Source organism: Canis lupus, chromosome 17 (assembly GCF_048164855.1).
Source record: "Canis lupus baileyi chromosome 17, mCanLup2.hap1, whole genome shotgun sequence".
Taxonomy (NCBI): domain Eukaryota; kingdom Metazoa; phylum Chordata; class Mammalia; order Carnivora; family Canidae; genus Canis; species Canis lupus.
The window spans coordinates 10,994,592-11,018,683 of NC_132854.1; the positions used below are offsets into that span (position 1 = coordinate 10,994,592).

The 24,092-nt window shown below is 44.0% G+C and overlaps 1 protein-coding gene and 1 long non-coding RNA gene across 8 annotated transcripts in view; one reads left to right on the forward strand and one right to left on the reverse strand.

The window, feature by feature from the left end:
* PCCA (propionyl-CoA carboxylase subunit alpha) overlaps positions 1-24,092 on the reverse strand; it is a 462,660-nt gene that overhangs the window by 367 nt on the left and 438,201 nt on the right. For 6 of the 7 annotated variants that reach the window (XM_072782480.1, XM_072782479.1, XM_072782477.1 and 3 more), the window contains 2 exons: positions 14,096-14,236; positions 2,619-2,696 (listed from right to left, as the gene is read on the reverse strand). In XM_072782480.1, coding sequence (XP_072638581.1) covers positions 2,619-2,696; positions 14,096-14,236 — 219 coding nt within the window. The remainder of the gene's footprint in view (positions 1-2,618; positions 2,697-14,095; positions 14,237-24,092) is intronic. The other variant, XM_072782481.1, reaches the window with a different exon arrangement.
* On the forward strand, positions 4-20,014 carry LOC140607887 (uncharacterized). The gene is made up of 2 exons (XR_012009809.1): positions 4-1,106; positions 17,407-20,014. It is a non-coding gene; the product is annotated as an uncharacterized lncRNA (long non-coding RNA).

Sequence of the window (24,092 nt, forward strand, 5' to 3'; positions counted from 1 at the left end):
GGGGTAGTAAGAATTATTAACTAGACCATGAGGGAGCCAGCTCATCATCCACTTCTGGAAATGAAGAGACAGCCTGGCAGGCCCTGCACACAGGTAGCACAGTCGGCTCCCACCCGGCAGAGGGGACTTCACGCACAGCTATGTCCTCGTGGAGGGCTGTGACTTGCCGCCTCCCGTCTCCCGCCTCCTGGCCTCTCCTTGGCTGTCCCAGAAGTGGCTAGTCCAACAGAGTTTGTGCTGACGTCTGCCCGCTGGCCCTGCCCTGGGTACCCCCAGGGTCTGCACGGCATCCTAGAAGCCAGAAGCACTTGTGCCAGGTGAACCCTCCACAGCCAGCCCTCCCAAGCCCTTCTGCAGCTACAGGTGGCATAAATAGTTTCTGCGAGTTAATGCATACTTGGTTTAGTGTTTAAAAAAAAAAAACAAAAAAACCCACATAGTTCTACAAGATTCAAACAAAACAGGGACCACTAATTAACAGGAGAAACTCTGTAGCCTGAGATCATAAACTTCCTTCTGAAGGGAAACGAAACGCTCCGAAGATGTGCGGCTGCATGGACGGTGCTCGTGGCCTAACGTGGAACAGATGCTGAGCCCCATGGCCGTGCCACACTGCCCTTCCGTTCTACTCATTTATCTCGGTTGTAGACATGTTTTGCTTTCCTGAATTTGTGTTCAGCTTTAAAATGAGTGGGGAGGTACTGGAGTGGAGAGAAGCAGCCTTTGGACTTCTTGGGAGGTTCTTGCTCAGGCATAAAAACAAACGGTGGGCGAGGACTTCCTGGCCACCTGAGACCTGGCAAACAGGAAGAATGTCCTGGACCGCACGGGTCGGGTGCCCTGGCCTGCGTCCCTGCTGCTCCGCTAGGAAGCCGAGGCCTAGGAGGGCCTTTCTCCCTTGAATTCCAGCCCAGGAGCCTTCAGAACCATGCGAAGCTATGCAGTGACTACTTCAAAGGCCTGGTAGGTGCTACTGGCACTGGCTGCTCTTTCTGATCTGAAGCCTCCGATGTTTGCAGAGGATGTATCTTTCATGCTGTGAGGACGACACGGAGGACCGGTTTCCATTGTGAACATTTTCTCTGGGAGGAAAAATGGCTCTCCAGGTAAGAACTGCTAGTCCCCAGGCTCTCCAGGGTCTGCTCCTCTGGGCCGGGGCTCTAGCCACTCCCAGGGCGCCGCTGGGGGCAGAAGGAAATGGGATGGCCAGGAAGGGCTCCAGATGATAGGGCTTAGGCCAAAGTACAAGTTGACCCAGAGCCCATCACCACCCTGAAAGCCACTGGGGGCTGCCGAGGGCCAGGGATCAGCTGAGCCTCCACACAAGACCCACCATGAGGCCACACAACACAGTGATAGACTAGGGAGCTAAAGCCATGTTTGTTGTGAGTCAGGACCCCAGGCCAGCAACATGGGCGGCCCCTGGCAGGCATCTGACATGCATACACGCATACACACACACACACACACACACACACAAATATATATTTATTTATTTAATCTGCCCCCCCACCCAAGTGAGGCCAGGTTCTTATCACACGTGGACATTTTGTGACACTAATGTCACATAAATGTTAAGTAATCCCAGGAGCAAAAACAACAATTTCCAAAAGAACAGATACCATTTTTGGTTCACTTTTAGAAAAGTCATCAGATGTAGAGGGCAGGATTCCCCAAAACTGGATTCCCAAATTGTGCCATTCTCATCTCCCAAACGCCACAGAGATGGGGCCCAGCTGACGGCAGCCTCTTCCAGCCTGACCAGGCAGCTCCAGGCCCACCCACCACAAACCCGGCCTCTGTCCTCGCTGCCAGACCTGTGGGCTGGGCCAGCAGCCTCACTTCCTTTTGAGATGACAAAGGCTGCATCCCTCTGACACAGATGACACTGTGAGCGGACAGTACTTCTCTGCCAGGGACCCCCCCGTACCCCTGGCTCGGTCTCGGCTACAGCCAAAGGGCAGGCCATGGCCACGGCTCCTCTCCTTGTCCCACCCTGCCCCACCTCACTCCAGGATGCAGACACCTCCAAACCAAGCTGTCCTTCGGAAAAGGCTCATTCTGCTAGTGTGGCATCTTCTTAGAAGCAGGAAGGATAATGAAGTTATTATTAAAAGGACTTTTCTATTTTCTTCAAGGAGAAAATACATGTAAGAAGTTTTAGCAAGTTTCAGGACAAATACAAGTCCTTTTTTTCTCCCCAAATCATTACATCCCACGTGTGTACACGGGGTTCTCAGCTCCTCTTGATCTGAAATTGAATTGTTCTCTTTGTGGAGAAATTATCTTGAAGAGTTAACATTAATTCTTGCAATCTCTAAAACCATGTCCTGCTGTGTCATGTAAGTCTCAGATCACTAACTGCCTCCAAGACAGATGTAAACATTAAAAATTAAGGACCCCTTAATTTGAAAGACATTAAGGTGAAAAAGAATTGTTCTTTGACTACCTGCACCTCAGACAGACCTCCCCATCTTAATGTCCTGGACTGCAGGGGCAGGAGTTGGCAGTGGTCACCCCCACGGTCCCTTCCAGGCCTGACCATCCAAAAGCCAAAGGTACAAGGTCTGCTTCCTGTCACAGAGCAGGCGAGGGCTGGTGGGAACTTGGGGACATACCTTGCCAGTTTTCCCAGCTGTCATACTGTTCTGCATTTTCATGGCTTCAATCACACAAATTTCCTGACCTTCTGCTACCTGGAAAAACGAATAGGAAAAAAGACAAGTTTTAAAACCATTCTAGTTTTGCAGCAACACTCAGGAGTGAAGCCATCAAGAGATTCTTTGTCACATGCTCAGAAATGTTACCCAAGCAGCAGCAATGACCTCTAATATTTTATGTTCCAAGTGAATCTTTGGGGGATAGCAGAGAAGGACCATTCCCTCGATCTTCATCAGGCACCACCAAGACGTGGCAAAAATGGGACATTCTCCTATGTGAAACGTCCAGACTTGGCACATCTCTACAGACTGGAAGATTTGTGGTTTCTAGGGGCTGGGAAGAAGAGGGGAGCCATTGCTGATGGACACAGGGTTTCTTGTGGGAGAGGGGGGGGTGTTCTAGATTACCTGTGGTGATGGTCGCACGAGTGACTCCAGGAATCGAAGAGAACCACTAAGTGTACACTGTGAGGGGCTGAGCCATACTGGATGTGAATTTTATCTCAGCAAAGCTGTCACCGAAACATGGAGTATTTCTGTCCATAGTCCTGGGGAGCTGGGAACCACGGCCAGCCGGGGGACCACTGTCTTAACCTCAGCAAGACATGCCCAGGAACAATGGGGTGGCTCCTGGAAGGTGTCTTCCAGCACAGGGAATGCTTTCTCCAGCTGCGCCCAGTGCTTGCATAGAGACCCGCAGCCCCACAAGCGTGGGCTCAAGCTCTACCTGCCTTTCCTTGGAGGGGGGTGGGGGCGGGAGGCAAGCCAGGGGAGGCTGAGAATGAGCTCCCTGGCTAAGCCTAGGACTTCAACCCAGGAGGCAGTTGTGACCAAAAGCCACTCTACGAATCCTCTTTCTGCTGCCCCAGGTGGGTAAGCACCATGGACCTGAGCCGAATTTTTCTCCTATCGTTGTGAGAAGGGCCTCCCAGTTCTTGAAATGGTAAAGCTGAGTTTCCCAGGGCAACTGGCTGGCTGTTTCGGGGTGCTGGTGGGCATCCCGGTGTGGAGCTCCTGGACACACACCACTGCGGCTGTGCTGGCTCAGGGTCACAGGAGCGCCCAGAGAATATTCTTTCCTGAAATCCCCAGATGATCCCCGAGCTCCCCCTCCGGCCCCCTGCGCGGCACAAGCTGTCTTGCTGGCAGTTGGGACTGCTTGCGCCCTGTGCCTTCCTTTCCTCTGCTGATCAGGTGGTGGGCTGCCTTTTCCTGGCACAGAAATCTAGGAAGAGAGGGGATGCCAAAGGCTCGATGCTGGCACAGGAGAGAGACGCTGTGCTGGGGAGCTGGGCTTTGAAGCGCTGTGCTCACTGCCTGTTTTGATTCATTTTCCCCTGGCATCTGCATTCCATAGAGAGTGAAGAATCCACACTCGAGGGCTGCTCTTCACAAGGTAGAGGGACGGCAGGCAGGGTGGCAGCACAGCTACCCCCTCCAGTCCTCATTTCAGGGCTTTTTTTTTACTCTTCAGAGGCAGGCAGGGACCCCGTGAGACAAGAGAAGGCCAAGTCCCCAAGGGTAGCACCTGCCACTTAGCTCCACCCATAAAACTCCGGTAGACCCATAGCACCATCTCACGGAGGCTGGGGAGCCTGGGCTGACCTCCAGGATGCAATGTCCCAGTCAGGTCCCAGTGGATTTCTGGAAATGGATCTGAAACTCAACAAAACAGAACGGAAATTCTCCCCCCAAATTAGTAATCCGCTCTTCACCTCTGGGTTCTGGTAGCTCTTTCCTTCATGGGGTGGATGAGTGCCCACAGCGGGGACCCAGGTGAGCTTGCCCCCCAGCCTCCACCCAGTTGGGCTTCCTCTGCTGTCATCAAAGAGCCCAGGGCTTGCTCAGAGGCTCCCGTCTCCCCATCCTTGGCTCAGCGGGCTTCTGGGGTGGAGGGCACAATCTAGCCCCCTCTGCAGCAGGTGTGATCCCTCTCAGCTGCTTGGCCCACCCCCCAGAATCTCCAGGCCACACAGAGCGCACCCCACTGGTCCTTTATGGGATCTTCAACTAAGTGAATTCATGGTTAATGCACATAGGAACCCAGGGGATTTCCAGTGGTCATACCAAGGGGGCACAGACCAATCTGACGAGGATGCCAAAGGGCCCACGCTGAAGGGCAGTGGGGCCTGGGCCACGGTGGTGCTTAGATCAGGGCCTGCTGCCCTCTGACCATCCTTCCTGGCTGGCTCTGGGTGCTGTACCCTGCATGATTTGCAAAGAGGTGACCTCCAGGTGACTCAAGTGGCAGGTCCCCAATCCACTACTCAGAAAAACAAAACCTCTCATTTAGACAGAGATAATCAAGAGAGGTGGGAAAGTCCCAAAGTTACAGTATTTTTTTTGTTGTGTGATTCTGGCAATTTAATTAAAAGGACTTCAAAGAAAGTGCCTCTGGATTTACAGGGGCCCAACGGGCAGCACTGCCCTGAATCCACATCCAATCCTTGCAACCCGGGCCTGCTGTCCCCTCCTGTCACCTCCCTTGGTCTGCAGTTCTCCATTTCTACTTAGGTCTGTATGGAACCTTAAGTAATTTATTTCTCCCTCTCTGCCTACTTAGGCAATGGGTTTTGCAGTCTGTTTTCACTCACTGATCCTTAAAAGAGAAAACTCTTGGAGGTTGTTCCTTGGGACCCCACAAAATAGTGAGGAACGTCTTGGTCAGCAGAATTGTGTTACGCACACGCGGAGTTGATCTAAATTCACACTATTTCATCCCTCCATAATTGCAGCCGGAGGAGCTACGTGGGGCTTGCTGCCCCCCAGAGTCCCCCTGCCCACCTCTCCCCCACCCATGCCCCCTAGATCCCAGGGCCTCCCCTGCACGGGGACACCCTCCGCATTTCCCCAGGTGCTCGCATGGGCAGGGAACGCTTGGACAGCTCCTGTGTGAGGGCACGGCCTCTGAAGGGTTTGTGCGCACACTTCTCTAACACTTTTGTGCATCATCTGACAAAGACTCACTGATTGTGACAAGAGGTCTCTGACGTTGAGCTTACAAAATGGTCACAAGCCTCACCAGTCTTTTCGATAAACCTAGTCAACCTGATGGACTTCTCTGCTGCCCGTCTAATTGGTGTAAAGTTTGGAGGCCCCAGTCCTGTATCTTTCATCCGGTTTATTGCGTCTTCTCCTTTGACGTGGGGTCAAGGTTCACATTCGCATCCGATTATCAGGGCGCACTCATTAAGCAAAGGCCTGCCTCACTCCAAAATGAGTAAGCTGGACAGAAAACCCGGCCCATTTACTCAGCAGATTTTAGTATGTTTAGGAGGCCTGAATGTCAGGCAGCAGTGCTCTGTGCTGAAGAGTTTCAGACATCTCCAGCTGATGATTAATTGTGAGTGATGGGAAATAAAATCCAGTAAAGCCAGCTGCTTGCCATGGTCGGCAAAATGACTCTAATGGATCTAGGCTGCCAATTTTCCAGTTTTACTGGCAAGTCTTCCAAGTGTAATTAAGGGAAGTTATAAATGATATGGAAATCTATCAAGTTCCATTTATTTTCAGAGGACTCTTTCCCCCAGAGACTTTTATCTTCAAGCTTATAGTATGCTTTGTTGTGCTAATGATTTAAAACCCTTCTTATTTCTGATTAAAGCCCCCAATATCCTTCTACCAGTTCGCTTCACTCCTTCCCCAAAGATGAAAAGGCACAGAACCTTCTCCTGCACATGTCCCTCTTGGAAAGCACACTAAGACCGGGACACGTTTGGCAACTTGTATCGTTCAGACTGCAAATGCCGAAGAAAGCTCAAAGAAAGTGCGGAGAGAGGATGAGCAGAGAAAGGGGGGAAAAAAGACCTCCACCAAACATAAAAGGAAGCCCCCAAAAGTCCAGACTTGAAAGCTGTGCTCGAGAGCAGACATTTATCAGAAGATGGTGTAGCCCACTAATGTTATTTGATTTGGAATAAAAGCATGAAAATGATGGCAAAGGCCTAAAATTGGAGATGTAAAGGCTGACTGCACAGTATTCCATTTCTCAATTTCATCCTTCAGAGCCACAAAATGGGGGTGATACAGTGATGGGATGAGGTTTACAGTAACAGCTGTGCTCTTCCCACACAGGGGAGGCCCTTCTAATGGGCGAAGGTCTGTTTTGAACAGACGGGGAGTAACAAAACAAGGTTCCCTATTAAGAGTGTGCAGTCCTATTTCTGATCAAGAAAATGAGTATGGGAGTCGGATTTCCTCGAGGATGGCCCCTACCCTCTTTTGTCGTCCAAAACCAGGGCTGTTTTAAAGGAGTTATCCTTTAAGTGGAGGAAGGAGGACATAATGTCAGGGAGCGCTCCCCCCACCCCCGCCCGAAGCCTACTCTCCAGCAACTGTAAAGAATGTACAGGAAACGGTGCCAGTGGCATATGGCTTTCTACTGTGCTAAACGTTCACACAAAAGACAGGTTCATCAGTCATTGTGGTATCTGGATAAAAAATTAGCTCCTGATGGATGGTATTTTGAGCTTACCTGCTGCTATTACATTACCAGAGAAACACAGGTTTTGAAACCCATATGACATTAGAAATTGCAGACCATGAAATACGACACGTGCGGACGTACATAATGTACGCCAGATTATACAAAATAATAAATAAGCTATTTAAACCCTCTGCCTAAAATTGGGCCCCGCTGCAAGGAACCCTGGGTCACTTCTACGCAGGCCAATTAATGCACAGCATCTGCTGTATAGAAGCAGGGCATGAAGCACTTCCGAATGATTTCAGCAATTAAAAGAAAACTGTTTCCTGCCTGTTCAGACAGCAACTGTTTCAATGCAAGAGTGAGCACCAAATCACTGTGTGCAGCTGAAAAATTAAGTCCCTTTTTTGGGGAAGAGGGGTGGGCGGGAGGCAAGAATTTTTACGGAAAAGGAGCCTTCTTTTGTTGTCCTACATTCTGTGTTTTTCTGCCAAATTAGACAGAAGGCTCGGAGGGCTTACCGGCCCGCTGCAGTCTCCCCTTCTGCTGCATGGGCCCCCGAAAGTGTGGATCAATATCAACCCTGCCGACGACTCTACAAAAGTGAAAATCCTTCAATTACTTTTTAAAGGCTGTTCTACTTAGAACACAGGTGCCTGAATGCAATGCATTTTATGGCCCTTAGATCTGAAGAAAGACGCAGTTAACGGCCACAAGATAAAGGCCTCTCAGATTTGGTTAAAAGGCACTGCTAGAATCTGATTATAATAACTTCCTCTTTCTGAGCCCGGAAGATAGGCTGGTAAATATCCCCTGATATTTTCCGAGAAGAAATGTGCATTCGCGTCCCAACATCGTCATGTAAAGGGGGAGGGAGGAAGACCCCGGGAGACTGTCTAGTATTTAAGCAGTGATGGAAGGAACCAACATCAAATTACAAAGAAAGAGGAGGCAGGTGACAGAAATGCCACCAAACCCCTTATCTGCAGTCTGAGGCCTCCTGCCATGAGTTTGTGCGCAAGCTGCCTGACTCACTGGGAAGGGCACGTGCAATGAGGAGTGACGCATCCACTGAGGCTGCTGGCTGGGGCGGGCAGCGGGCTCAAGGCACTCCGGGTCCCCGCCTGCCCCTTCCCCACCCCGGCCCCCACTCTCCCTGCCTGCTCCTTCCTGGCCCCGCTCCCCTGCTGCCCTGGTAGCCTCCCTGACTCCATGCAGTGGGCAACCAAGCAGGGAGCAAATACAGAGTCATGGCCAATACAAAACAGGTCCCGTTTCCTTAAAATGGAAACCATTTCTCCCTCTCGCCCTCTAAATTTGCTGGGAACTGGAGCCAGAGCCCCTAATTAGAGAACTTACAGTATCTGTAAGAAATCAATCTGGATCCTCCACCTCTGTGAAGGACGTTGTTTTTAAAGTACTCAGGGACTTGATGTGGTTTTTGGTTTTTGTTTTGTTTTTTTTTTTAAGCAAAAGGGTGAAAAAAGATCTTTTGAATCTCGGTAAGGTTACAAACTGCCATCTATGAAAATGGTTAAAACCAAGATAACATAGCCTCTAATCCCAAGTAGATCATTTCTTGAAAAATAAAATAAAATACCAAACTTGCAGAAGACTCACCTACAACAATGTATTGCTTGATCTGTAAAAATATTTTATCTTATACTGGATAATTAAATTAGATTTTTAAAATTCTCAAATTGCTACCTCCAACAAAAATTAACCCTAACATTGAAAAATTAATGTTATCTGGAAAGGACAAAAAGGCCAAAATAAGAGTAGCCATCACCTCTGAAGAAGGAATCTGATTAGGGAGGAGCCCCAGGGTAGGTTCACAGTATAAGCTACGTTTTATTGTTAAGTACCTTGGGAAGCAAAACTGGTAAAAATGAGCAGAGAGCGTATGAGTACTTGTATCATTCTCTGCAACTTTGTTTGCAATATTTTGTAATTTGAAGTTGAAAAATCGATCTGTCAGGCCAGGTCCTCTACAAGGAAAAGATGCAGACGTGGATACTGGGCCGCACGAGGTACAGAAGCCACTGCCAAACAAACATGTCAAGAGGGCCCATTCCAATGCTCCTCATCTAGAATACCTAAGAGCAAAGGAGGGGGCCTTCAAATCTGTTTCTTCAAGACTGGAAAACCACCGGTCTCCTGCCAAATTTATTTGCAGTTTCCCCAAAATTAGCTGTAGGCTCAATTATAGATGATTTGGGGGCAAAGATGTGAACACCATGCTCTGAAACAGCACACTTGTGCCTAGTTATCAGTGGCCATCTAGCTGCTTGGGAGACTTCCCTTAGATCCCCTGAAGGAGCACAGGCAAGGAGGGAAAAAAATCAGGGCAAAATCTGGGTGGTACTCCCATTAATGATGACAAATTTTATGTTCTCACTGATGCACTTTACAATATATCATTCTTTGCCCAAGACGCTGTGCAGGAGAACCAAAGTCCCAACCACTTACTTTCCCTTCTGCTAAAGGCCAAGTTCCATTACACATGGATCTTCCCCATCTTGGCCACACAAAAATACTCCCAAGCCTGTCTTACTAATATGGAACAAGCCATGTGGCAAGAAAAGCAGCAACAGGTACTTATTGCCAATCTATTCTTTGATCTGGTCTCACAAATAAGTCACAAAGTGATAATTATGAAAGAAAGATACGTAAAAGGAGACACAGCCCGCTTCTGGTTCATGTCTCAATTGTTATCGGATTAAAATGGTTTGGATATTTCTTCTTCTTCTTTCTTCTTCTTTCTTCTTCTTCCTTCTCCCTCCTCCTCCTCCTTCTTCTTCTTCTTCTTCTTCTTCTTCTTCTTCTTCTTCTTGGATGGTTTGGATATTTCAGATACAGATCTGAGATGTCTGCTGAACTGGAACCTAACTCAGAAGCAATCTCGATTCATTGCAACAGTTAAAATCTCCCCTTGGGTTGCCTTATTTTTATTTTTTTGCTTTGTTTCTGATATCAAAGGGCTAACAAAACAACTGTTCCCCTAATGACTTTATTTTACACTTCAGAGTCAAAATGGAAACTGATTTCAGCAGCTCTCAGCCTAAAGCTGGCAAGTACATTCTGCCATTATTGAGAAAATATGTGTTTTTAATATTTTTGTTCAAGAATACTATAAAGGTAGACATTTTAAAAATTAAAACAAGTTACAAGAAATGCTGTCTTTGTTTAAGTGCCCTCAGTTTATGATGGTGCTAAATAAAAATAGGTATTTTTCTAACTGAAATGAAAAATCAGTTGTGAAAGTATTTTCAGAGGGTAGATTATAAAACAAAACAAACAAAAAAACCTAGCGGACTAAAGGCGTATCAAAGTCATTCTATTGGGGCAGCCCGGGTGGCTCAGTGGTTTAGCGCCGCCTTCAGCCCAGGGCCTGATCCTGGAGACCGGGGATCAAGTCCCACGTCAGGCTCCCTGCATGGAGCCTGCTTCTGCCTCTCTCTCTGTGTCTCAAATGAATGAATGAATAAATAAATAAATCTTTAAAAAAAGAAGTCATTCTATCAACTATTTTCTGAATTAAATGTGTAACTCCTGAGTTTCCATAATCAACTCCTACTTTGTTATTGGGTTGTTTGCTTGTATGCATTTGGCTTTATTGACCAGAATCCACACCCCCCACACATGTTCAAAAAGGCTATCATACAATTGTTTAAAAAGATGGTTTTACTGCCACATTTAATGTCAAACACTATGTAAAAGACATTGAAAGATTTTAGAAACTTTTGCTGTGTGAATCCAAAAGAAATAAAGAAAAAAAACCCACACAGCTTCTGTGCTCAGAGAGGGGAAAGACCTTCCCACAGGCAGCTGAGTGCATGTATTACTTCTGAACAACCACCCCATATCATTTCATCCTAAGGTGTTTTTTTGTTTGTTTTTTAACTCTGCTAAGATTGTTTACTTCACAAAGCAGATTTATTATTTATTATTTATGTGGTGCTTTTGTGAAACACATTACTGCCAGGCCCACCATTCTAAGATCTTTCAAGTTTTACTTAACCTAAATATAAAAATTACAGATACCTGGAATTTAATCTATTAAAAAAATTCAAAGAATAAGAATAGTTGTAGCCCCCTACTTATTTCTTAGGTCCTATTTTTCCTTGAATACACACAGAGATGATTGATTCCATTATCTTTCTACTGATAAAAGCAGAACTTTGGCTCAGCTATTGCTAGTACTAGAACAACACAACATGCCCCACAGTGCTAAAATAATTTAAAACCACAAAACTTAAAAGTTACAAGTATTATTTTCTCATAATGGCCTCAAGTCAGTGCTGTGCCTTTGGGCAAAGGAACGTTTTTTGTGTTTTAATTACACAAAGCAGATTTCACTGTACAAGTTGCTGTAAAGAGTCTGCGATGAACCCCTGCTCCCCGTCCCCCGCATGTGGTGAAGGTATTAGCGGTTTGGGGAGACTTTTCACAAATAGTAACTCAAGAGAAAACATTGTTTTACCAAAACACAATGGCACAGAATAAGAAAGGAAGTTGTGCAGGGGCCAAGAGGTGTGGGAAGTGGAAAGAAGAAAGCACAAGTTCCCCGACCAGCTGAGGCCGGCAGCGGAGAGCACTTGCATCTAAGTTAAGGTGAGCGACACAGATTTTAGGAGCCAATTCACCCATATCTGACTTCAAAGGACTACATAAAATAGAGGTCCCATTACTACACAAAAACATATTTTGAACAGTTAGTTCTCAAATTAAACCCTTCTCGAATACCCACATTTAATTATGGGTGGTGGTTTTCAATATTTGAGCTATCCCAAAGAACTAACAACTAATACCACATTGTCCTAACTTACTAAATGCCTTGCTTTCCCACATAAAATTATTAGCCAGGAAATGGAAAGTAGGAAGACTAAACCCTCCCGGTGTCTGGAGAAGCTAGACTAGAAGAAAGCAGTTGCTGGAAACAAGGAGGCTGCATGCTCCCTCCCAGTTCTCTGCCCCAAGAGAGGTACCAGGGAGGCTGGTGCCAGAGGGAAGCTAGTGCCCCTTCCTGCCCACCCTTCAGGTTTCAACTTAGGTGTTGGAAAAGTAAGGATTTCAGTTACACGCTTATTTTTTTTTAAGTGCAAATATGATTTTATAATGAAAACTACACAGTCGGGACTGTCAAGCTCAGAATGGCAGCCTATGTAGCTTCTACAGAAGGCTAAGAAAAATGAAAACAAACAAACAAAAATAATCACCATGTTGCTTACAAACCTACATTTCTAGTTGCTAAAAGATTCCACTGACTGCTCTGATAATGGCACTGTATGAGGGTAGGCATTTCCTTAAAAGATTTATCTATTTTAGGGAATGTGCATGCATGCACACACACACAGGAGGAGGGGTATAGGGAGAGGGAGAGGAGCCTCTGGCAGACTCCCTGCTGAGCGAGGACCTGGAAGCTGGGCTCCATCTCATCACTTGAAGACCATGACCGGAGCCAAAACCAAGAGTCCACCACTCAACCAAGCCACCCAGGTGCCCCATATGCAGGCATTTTTACAAGATTTTTTATTTGAGTAGAGTTAACACATAAGATTACATTAGTTTCAGGCATATAACACAGTGATTTGACATCTCGCTGTAGGTATTCTTAATGTCAAGGCCAACCGGCTATCATCTTACGACCCTAACCCTTTAGAATGCAAATGCATATATGTAATTTCTATGTATCATTTCTCCCAAATTCTTTTTTTTTTTTTTTTAGATTTATTTATTTATTTATTTATTCATGAGAGACACAGAGAGAGAGGCAGAGACACAGGCAGAGGGAGAAGCAGGCACCATGCAGGGAGCCTGACATGGGACTTGATCCCGGGTGTCCAGGATCAGGCCCTGGGCTGAAGGTGGCACTAACCCACTGAGCCACCCAGGTTGCCCTCTCCCAAATTCTTAAGACAGTCTTAACAAGTACTTTCTTCCAGGAATATCAATGCCATTAAAGTAAAGGTAACAATTCCTAGCTGAGCCTCTTCTATGCTTTTCTGAAAAAGCAGGTAGAGGTCCATTTCCATATCATCAGGTAAAAGCAACTGCTAAGTCAGTTTTCCAACTTCACTTAGCATTTCAGGGCTAATCACTTAAACAACTGAAGCTGATTGTTTTTCCTTAATATGCATTTATTGTAAATATTTTTCTAGAAGCCAATGCCAACTTCATGAGTTTTCCTCAACATTATTTTACTTATGTTAATGCAGAAATATAGAGACAGTTTTAATGCACTCTTTACAGCAAAATGTGTAAACTCTTGTGACTTACCAGACATAGAAAATGGAATGATCATGTTTGGCCATTACTTTCCAGCACATAAGTAAAACTGCTAGTTTTAAGTTTCCCCTAGAAATCTGGTTGCATTTTTGTTTTCTTATTTTTGCTGCAAATCAGTGGAGATTTCTATCCATGCTCTATGGAAACGCACGGATCCCATCAATTTGTCTATAGCCTATTTATCATGAGACTGAACATGTGAGGAAATATTAATATAGCTTTGATTTGTGCCTTAATGTCACAAGGTCAAGATGAAAAGCTTCAAACTGTGATCCCAAATTACATGTATCAAGTTACGGAAGTGCTCTGGTACTACACAGTTTATGGGATTAACTTTCCTTAGTTTCCTTCCCATTTACTTCAGAAATCATACAGAAAGTTCCTCACCAAAGGGCTATTTCTTGGTATCAGTTCTTCAAGGATGCTTAAAGCACAGAAAGCTAGAAAGTACCTAAAAATTAAATAAAATACTTCCAAAATACTAAATTTGCCAAAGAACAGAATGAATCTGGCCTTCTTTCTATTCTAGTCCCAGGTCTTTGGGAGGGAAGGTATTCAGGAGATACTGCTACTAACCCAATTCAAATGTGCAACAGTTGGACAGAGAAGGCAAGAAAGCTATTTTGCTGTTCTATGGGGGCAGCATGAGTCAAGCAAGAGGGGCACGGAGCAGGACCACACGCTTCAGCCCACCTGCCCCACAGACAGGAACGGTCCTTACCATGTCTCCAGGCTTGACAGAGATGGCCACCACCACGCCAGGCATCGGGGAGCGCAGAATACTGCTTGTGTCCTCAGCCATTTTTTCCAGCATATATCTGTTCAGTTCTGCAGCTAGTTTGGTTAAGATATGCACCTGGTACTTAAGGGGGGGCAAGGAGGGGGAGAGAAAACCGTCAATGAGTTTAAATGAAGAACTTTTCCTCAGCTGTAGCACTCATTTGGCATACGTTTTTAGCTTTGAAATTTAAATGATAACATCTTTGAAGTCAAATGGATTTTGATAATTGTAGTTAGAAACAGAACATATTCATCTGTTTCTGGCACATGTTGTGAGCTAGTTATTTAAGAAACTTCTTGAAATAAGAACGACCCCAGAAAAAAAAAAAAAAAAAGAACGACCCCAGTAACTAATTAATGACAAACGGTGGTCACCCTGTATCACTCTGAGAAGCAGCTCAAAACTTGATAAACAGTAGGAATTTCCCTTGTCTTCTCTTCACCGCTTACAAACTTATCCCAATTAACATGACTTCCGAGATTGAACTGTGTCAGCCTGAGCAAGAGGGGTGAGCCTGCGAACACCTGCCAGCAGATGGCAGCAGATCGCTGTCTCATGCCTCCCACTCCCCTCCGCGGAGGCTGTGCCACCTGGAAGTTAAGACAAAGGCTTTCAGTGTTCCTTTTGGGCAAAATAATATTTAAAATTCAAATTTTTCTAGAGACATAATATGTTATATTCACTCCTGAGAAAATTAGCTTTCTTTTTAGACACAACGTGACGTAGTTTTCCCAAGGACAAGTAGGGTAAAGATGAAATAGAATGAGTTATCTTCTGTGAGGAAAAACAATAATATCCAGATTTTAAAACCACTGAAAGAAACATCATGCACAAGCAAGTATTTCAATGGAAACTTCTGTAGGTGGCTCTCAATTAGGGGCGCATTAACGGGAGTTCAAACAAAACATTTCCAATAAAAGAGAATTTCTGTCCAGCAGGAAAAAAAACCCTCTATCGCTGTGGACAAATATAGGAGCCACAGTTTGGTCTATCAAAAACAAAACAAAAAACAAAACAAAACAAAACAAAAAACACCTAACTAAAATGGTTGGAGGAGGTGTTACTCAGTGAAGGCGAAACCACCACCTGAAGATTTCTGGATTCCTACCAGATCACATCTCCCTGGGGTAAGACAGATGCAGCATGGAGGCAGTTCCATTTTGTTCGAAAAAAGCTGCTGTAACTCAAAGCCTCCTGTGGGCATCGTGATGGCAGGGATGCAAAAACAAAATAGAACTAACCCTTTCATTCTGGACAGGGATGGCAGAAATCTCTAAGCCTGCTCTTTGCAGGGCCTATTCTAAAGGGGTAGGGGAGAGCCCCAGGAGGAGATCTGATGGCCTAGGTTCCAAGCAGATTTGCCACCATGACAGGTTGAATAATAACATCTTTTGCATGTTTCTTTACTCCTGAGTGTGTGTTTTGCAATCAAGACATACAAGTGTCTGCCAGTTTCTGAAGGATATGATCCTTAAGTGAAATTACAGTGCAAATAAAAGCTTTTTGCTCCTATTAAAATTCATCTGAGTCATAAGTGGCAATGGAAAAGCAAGGAGAGTGCATTCTGCTGTCAGTCTAATAAACATTCTGGGCAGAGGGACTATTTATCGGTGTTGAATTGTACCTCAAAGTCCTTCATTAAACTATGGGGGGGTGGACAGCAAAAGAAGGGAGAATATAATTGTACCAAATTGCATGGTTTTCATATCTGTGCTCCATCTGCTTTAGAAAAGGAAATCCAGTATCACCAGGAGGAGAGTCACGGGGAAAGTCACTTCTCCAGCCACCAGCACCCTCGGCTGCTCCATGTGACTGGCCAGCACCCAGATGGAGATTTTTCCCTCTGTTTTTCATACATTTGACCTCAAAATGTGAAGTCTGAATTCAGGGAAACTATCTTTCTACACTGAGGATAATATGATTTATCACATTTCACCACAGTGGATAGGCTTAAAAACTAATTTTAGCTAAATCACAAACAAGTCTTATTATAAATAAAGAGCTAAGATTGTACCCAGCTCCATTTCTCCCCAGAAATTACAAGATCCTGACTAAAACTGGATCCTTTTACTATTTTTATAATTTTCATATCTCTTGAATTCCTTTCTCTGTAGGACTCCTGCTTTGCTTGGAAAGAGATGTAAAAGAGTCACAAAACTCAACGCCTTTAGATGCAGTCTTTGTTATTGATGAGATGTTCCTTTTCCTTTTGTATTTGTTTATTGTTCTTAAATCTGTTTGGGGGATAAGCGACTTATTGTAATCACAAGTGAAAAAATAACAACGGGGTAAATGCCTCGGGAAAGGCCTCGGTGCAAATAGTTGGCTAAGAAAAGACCTTTCTGAATATAAAAAGAGGAGGCAGCAAGAAGGTTCTCTTTTTAAGATTACCTTTGATGTTGTTCTGACCCCTTGAGCGCGCCCACACAAACACGCCTCTTAAAACTGCGTCTTGGCTCCAGGCTTGGCAAAGCGTGGCATACAGCCTGCCCGGGTGGCATCCGAGCGAGTGTAGCACATGGGCCCTGCAGAACGAGCTGCCAGGGGAGAACCATAAAAGCTTCTAGATGCTCCCAGAAAAGAAGTCATTTAAGAATGTACACTAGGGCTTTCAAAGCTTATGATCAGAACTGCTATTTATTGGTTTCTCTGAATTTTGAGGGGGCACGAGCAGAGCAGCCAACCAGCTGAGAGAATCCATGAAAATGCCTTCTGAGGGCACAGAGTTGGTTTTTATGCCAGGCATTTAAAAATTCCTAGTGGGTTCTGCAGAACTTCCCTGGAGGGTTTTGACTTTAAGTTGTTGTTGTTGTTACTGTTTGCAAGCACAGAAACCACAAACTTGATGTTTTGGCGGTGGGAGTCCAAAATTTTACAGGTTAGTTGACAGGACAGGGAAGTAAATCCTCAAAGAGACCAGAAGGTTCTCACCCTGCAAGGCCATGAGGGATTAGAAGCCGCTCAGTCCTGGGTCCTGAACTAGACTCGCTGTGGGTCCATTAATGGATGGAGCCTCACTGTGGGCTTAGGGAGGTGCTCAAAAATTGCAGCTGAATGAATGATCAAGTTCTTGGAAAACACACTTCACGGTGTAAGCACTGAGGACAGGTGCTCTCCAGGACTCCAAGCTGGACAATAATGGGAGGGAAGGAGGTGCCATCTAATGACCCCAGTTTAGGTCTCTAAGCAAATGAATTGCTTGGCTTCTGCAATGTAAAACCATGTCTAACAAGAAAATTTCTCCCAAAAAGTTCAACAGAAAGAAGGAAGAGAAGGCAATCATACCAGATGTAAGAGGACCAGGAAGAAAACCACCAGAGATGGACAATTAAAAGGAACACAATGGAATTGTTTTAAAAGTTGATGTGCAGCTCTTAACATGGAACCTGACAAAAGGGGGAAAGGTGTGGGGCAGAGAGCTGCTGAAGTTGGGGGAGGAGGGAGCGGTCAGGGTTTGGGAAGGATCTATGTTTTTGATCAGATCCGTTAACAAAAAACACCCTGAGAACAGGCATGCCCACCGGTGCCATGCATACATACAGCTCATGTGCCACTGAGGGGCAGGGCAGCCCTCGCTCCAGGCAGCTCTCACTCTGGACGCAACTCCACTCAGGTGGTCACACAAAACACCTTGCTGCCCGTCTCTGTGTCTCCTTGCGTCTCTAGGGCCTCTAGATCCACCAGCAATTTGACACATCCCATGTGCCCGCACTTGCATGACCCAGAGGTCTATGGGTTCTTTGCAAGAGGAGTGCTTCCAGTTTGCTTTACCTATTTTTTCACTTGTGATTTCCTCTTAAAGTAGTTCACCTCTGGTTTCCGTTTCTATGTCGTTCTTCCAAAACAATGAGGATATGTACAGCTGATGAACTGTTCGTGTTTTTGCATGGCAACTGTGGGTCATCTTGGCCAAGGGTCAAAGATAAACTTTACTAGGAATTATTTTACATCGATTCCCTCAGCATCCTGAATCACTGGCCACATGCTACATATGGACCCTCACTAAGGTGGCCAGCACTGCACTTCTTCACATACAAGGCTCTCTTCTTCAAGGTTTTCCACCTTTCAGCCCCAAGGGTTTCCAACATTCACCTGTGCCTGCATTTCCACAGTGTGGCAGTGAGAGCAAACACTCAAATATGCCCCTAAAAGTCTGCTTTCCTAACTCTGAGCTGGAGAGCAGTCAATGTTCTTGAAGTGACAGAAATGACTAGCTGCAAAAGATGACACATCTTTAAAGACATCAGTAGTTCGGAAAAGTACTTTTAAAAAACCCCACTAAATAGAAATTAAAACACTGAGGTAGAATTAGAATCTTAATTCAACTTTTTTTTCCTCCCTTTCCTAAGTTCTCTGTGGGATATACAATTAACACGAGAGGAACATAGCAAGGGTTTGATGTCCTGTAACATGCAAGCATCTCTATTTCAGCATTGGGCCCAGCAAAGCCAAATCGACCAAAATCTCCAGGAATCAATGCCCCGAACATCCAACATCAAGAATCAGTGTGTATGTAGCTGCCCTCCTCTTGGAGGGATGCCCCTGGCGATGAAGGTGAACTGAACAAGCGGCTGTAAAAGTGTCTGTACAGCTGCAACCACTGGGGCAGCCTGTTAGCATAATGCTGTGACAACTCCATCCACACAGTCTCAAGGTAGCCGTCAATCAGGACGCATCATTTAATCCAACAGCACTCGAAGGACTTTCTCCGACAACCCACATGACAGCATATCTACAGCTCTATTTATATCAGCGCCCAGTTGTGTTTACAATGCTGTAGCAATTAGAAAAGATGCAACAGGCAGCAATATTATGGAAATTTTCATTTTGCAGTATTGCCCCGTAAAGTGTGATCCTGCTTCACAGAGTCAGGCTAAATGACAAAAGGCTATTTTCTTCACTCTCCCAGCTCAGACAGCACTTCATTTGCAGCTATCTATAATTAGATTAATGGTGTAGTGCAGTACAAAGCAGGCCCACTTCACATCAGATAGCATATGAATTAGGACAAACACTTATTTCAATTCCAGGCAGAGAAAGCAATGACTGGGGTATTTAGCATACCCTTTATGGTGGAATGAGATGTTAATTGTGTACCATTACCTCTAAACTGCTTGCTTGTTGTATAAATCACTGTGCTAATTGATGCAGAGATAGAAATGTAGCCACAGGCAAGAAAGCAAAGGAATGACGGCTGAAGATGCTGGATAAAGGATTATCGAGTAAAACCATATGGAGATGAGGTTCCTTTGAAACCTTTCCTTTCTGCCCAAGAGCAGGATTTCTTAAAAGTACAGAAAAACTCTTGTGCAAGTAAAGAAAATTTAATTTTTCACATTCCTTTTTGGAAACACCCACTTCTTTGAAAAGTTCCTCGCTGCCAGAAATCTAAATAAGAGGTATGTGGAATTAATCTGAATATACACTTACAAAAACACGGGCTGCGTAGTTTTCAAAGTCAGATCTCCCTATCTGGGTTTTGGGCTCACGGGTTAATAAGGAACACTTGTAAACTACCTGAAGCAGATGTTTCTGACCCATCTACAGGGCAAAAATAAATTCTTTCCCAAGACTTGGAGTTGTTCTTCTAGACCAAAACAAAACACAACACAAAACGCTGCTGGCCTATGTCTGTTATCGACTCCAATTACGTAGAAGGATTTATTCAGGATGTGAATCCAACAGAACCATTCTGATCTGCCATTGAAACAATGATTTTAACACCATCACCAAAACGCTGAAATTGGACTACTCCCGTTCATGATTTTATATCAATAGTAATGGATTAGAGGAAATCTTTTTTGGTTTCCCCCTAAAACTAGCACAACATAATAAACAAAAGCACATCGAAATTTAAAAGTATCAGTCTTATTACAAAGTGCTACTCTTCTCTTTTTAAAATGTCTCATTCAGCACTCAACAGCTCTTAGTGGGGTAAAAATGAGTGTCTTGGGAGCACAAATATAGAAATCAAATGCTACACTCAAAAAGTCAAACTGTCAAAGATCCACGGATAAATGTGCTCTGGGGAAGTTTATAAATCAAGTGCATGCATCCTGGGTGTGTTCACAATTTTTTTCATAGCAAAGCAGCAGTAAGGTGCAAATTACTGCTGTGCACTTTTTCACAAATCCAGCTGTTTAGTAATTAGCACTGTTATAACAAACTTTTACACAGAGAGTAAATATAGTGGGTCAGTTAGTAGTTCAAATTCTCAACTTCAGAGTAACAGTTAATATATCCATCTATTGGAAATGCACTTTTGAGAAATACTGGGTATATAGTTCAGCCTTGTGAAATCCAAATACCATATTAACTTGCAAGACAATAAAACAACATCCCAAGAAACTATAATGTCTGGTCCCAGTTATCACCAGTGAAACCTGGGCGGGGGGGGGGCAAACCTGCTTTTCATGGTACCAAATGGTCCTTACATATCCTCAACACCTGTACTGCAACTGCAAAGTCAACAGTTTAAGGTTTAGGGCATTATGCTAAATAATACTTATATATGTATATATTATTTATAGTATATTTCATATGATACTTAAATAAACACGCACAGAGAATATGTATATGTATATAAAGAAACATCATTGGTCCTTGAAATGGAAAACAGTGTCAGCGAGATAAATAGCATGATCTACCCTGAAGTAACACCTCCCATGCGTGCAGCTAGGTGACATAAATGGAAGTGCACTGGAGAAAAGATCTGGAAGCAGTGTAAGGGCCTGCTCCCTATCATTAATCACTTGTTTGAACCACTTAAACTAGGGCAGTACAGCCCGCAGCAAAACACCATCACACCCCTTGCTTGCAAGCTTATTTATGATGCCGGTGTTAACAGGAGAAAATATATGGTTTCTGATATTGCAACCAGTTCCCCAGCATTTGCTCCCTTTAATTGAAAAAGGCAGTTAAACACAAAGTAAATCATTCAGTTAGGTTAGCTGTTTAATGACACATAATTGATAATGTCAATATGTGGCAGTGACATAATGCACCACTTTCAACACCGGCCCACTTATGGTTATGAATCAATCTATATTCCTGGTTTTATTCTTTCACTGCTAAGTTGGTTCTTGAACTTCAGTCTTTGGGGGAACGACCAATGTGCCACAAGGAGTCACAGTGGTGCAGCAATTTCATTATGGACAGTTTTTGAGGCAAGAATTACAAAAATAGAGGTAGGAGGAAATTTCCAGCAAAACAAAACAATAAAAATCCATGCAGCCCATTTCTGCAACTCATCTTTCAAAGTTCTTGCTGAAAAAGAAGTTTTCTTAGAGAAAAGAACTATCTTAGGCTAATATCAAAACCTTTGGAGGAATGGGTCAATGTGGGTGTATCTCTGGCTTATTTCCAAAAGACAATTCCCTCTGAAGGGAAAGATATGGGGACAATGGTCAATAACATAAAACCTAACCAAACTTTTTTTCAATTTCTTTTTTTTTTCATCTGGACACACGAGTCCTTCCAATTCTAATATCCTAAGATAAGCAACTTTTCTTTTTTCACAACAGTGCTGAAAATGAAATCGACAATTAAACATTAAGCCCAGTACTTCATAAATCCTATTTCCTCAGTTATATTCCACTGACGTTACTTTCCTCATGATTTGAATCGCTGGTATCTTAAGAGAGAACCAAAACTGATGGAAAAGTAAAGGAGCTAAGCACAGGAAGCCAGCCCACCCCTGCTCTGCTGGGCAGGCCAGCACTAATCGCAGGTCCTCAGTGGGTTTCTCAAAGAGTGAGTCTGTGAAAGGGGTAACGTCCCTGGTGCCCAGCACGGTGGGGACACGAGGTACAGGTGTGCCACGATAAAGGAGCTCAGCCTGTGCTTCACTGGGGTGCCCACAAGCTGTCTAACAAGCAGGTACATATACCACAAAGGTAATTTGCTGGAATAAGTGGCACTTTCCCATCCACAAAGGCAAGTCCATTGACAATGTGCTATACAGAACTCACAAAACAGAGCCCATGTATTGTTTGATCAGGAGTCTCTGTGACACATTATGACTATAATGAGTCATTTCTTTCTTATACAAGAAAAATATTATAGATCTTTGAAAGCCTTGTACTCAATTATGTAACAATACCAACATCTGTGAACAGTATAGGCTGTTTCTATTCTGTATCCTGAATTGTTTTACGTAATTACACATTTATAAGGTATTTGGTAAACCAGTAAGAAGGTACCTTTTTAAAAGCACTATATAATTTGAGGTACAATGAAATGTTCTCTTGAAAATCTATAATTAGGGCAGCATCAGGTTACAGAAAAGTACAGGAAATGTTATAAAATAGGGAAGTGTACTATTTTGCTATGGTCCCCCACCCCTCTATTTCCTCCTCTTCTATTTGAATTATTCTTTGCTCATCTCAAGTTAAAGTTATGTTGTCTCTGGGGTGCAGAATAAGTGAACTCTGGGGGGTAAAGTCAGGGAGCTTGGCCTTCCCTTGTAAGTCCTACAGTCCTGAGATGGAACACCAGAGGCCAGGGTAGTGTGCTGATGCCAGGAGCTGTTCAACGATACTTTTGGTTTTATATGGATTTTTTAAATGACGAAATATTTTTTTACTATTATGAATTCACTACAGAAATTCAGAACCCAATAAGCCCAAATGTTGGCTTGTATTGGTCAGAAATCTGAAAAATATACCAAGGCAAAGCAAACAAAACTACAGATAATACTACTGGGTAGTACTTTCGCACAAGGAGGTTTTGAGCTGAAAGCAATTAATTCTCTGCCCTCCCCATCCTGTCTAAAAGCAGGTCTCTTTCTCTCCCACACACAGGAAGAGAACTGCTCCAGAACTACTATTATCACCTGAGAAAGCTCTTATCTGCCCCAAGTTCTAAATGTCTCAAGTCACATTTCTTTGGGAACTCCCATGTAGAAGTATATGATATTACCTATTTTTTTCTCTTGTTAATCTGTCTTTGTCAGTTTGATTTGCAAGGCTCCAGGCACTGAAATCTAAGACAGAGGGGGAAGTTTTCCTCTCCTACACCACTCAACAGCCAGTGGTCCAAAGTACTGGGAATGATCATGTGAGGGACGACGAAATTTAATCTGCCTTTCAAGGTCCTTCTTTCTAGCTGTACCAAGGATCAGATGGACATAAGACAGATTAACAGGAGAAAATCAAATTTAAAATCATACTTATGAGGATTTTACACAGACATGAAATTGCAAAGACAGGCAAAATGAGGTATCTCTGTCATGCTGAACACTGAGAAGTGGGTAACGGGGTCTGGGACCTCAAAGGGAAGGGATGCAACCTTCGGAAAAAATAAAAAACAGGAAATGGTATGGTAGGCAAATGTTTGCTGGGCCACTCAGAAACAATGGGACATAGAGGACTTTGATCAGATAGGCCTTTCTGATTCCTCCCTACCAGACCTAGTTCACAGTATAATGTAATTATCTATGGTGACAGCTCTCTTCATGGAGCAAGTCCTCTATCTAAATTTTTTCAGGCAGTTATGGAGGAGGTTGGCCTCTGCCATCTGTCAGGGGGTACTGCTTAGCAATTTTATAGTTTAAAATTCTAACATATCTTAGAAGTTTAACCTGTGCCACTTAATGGACTTTTGGCATGTCACAAACTATGCACTATACAAAACATATAATACTGAAAATAGAAGAAACTTGTAAGGTCCTGTGGTCATCTGAGGGAAGAGGAGATGTGACCACCATACTGGAAGCAGCAGAAAAGAGTGGGGGGAAAAAAAAAAGCATAAGATATTGAAGCCAAATGACTTGAATTTTGATATCCCAATAAATGTCACCTTTAGACCAGTGACCTAACTTCTCAGAACAAATCTCTTCATTTCTAAAATCAAGAAAAAAACATGCATTAAATGATGTAGGGATTAAACTGACAAAGATTTGCAAAGTAACTAGCAAGTACCTGACAGTAACTGCTCA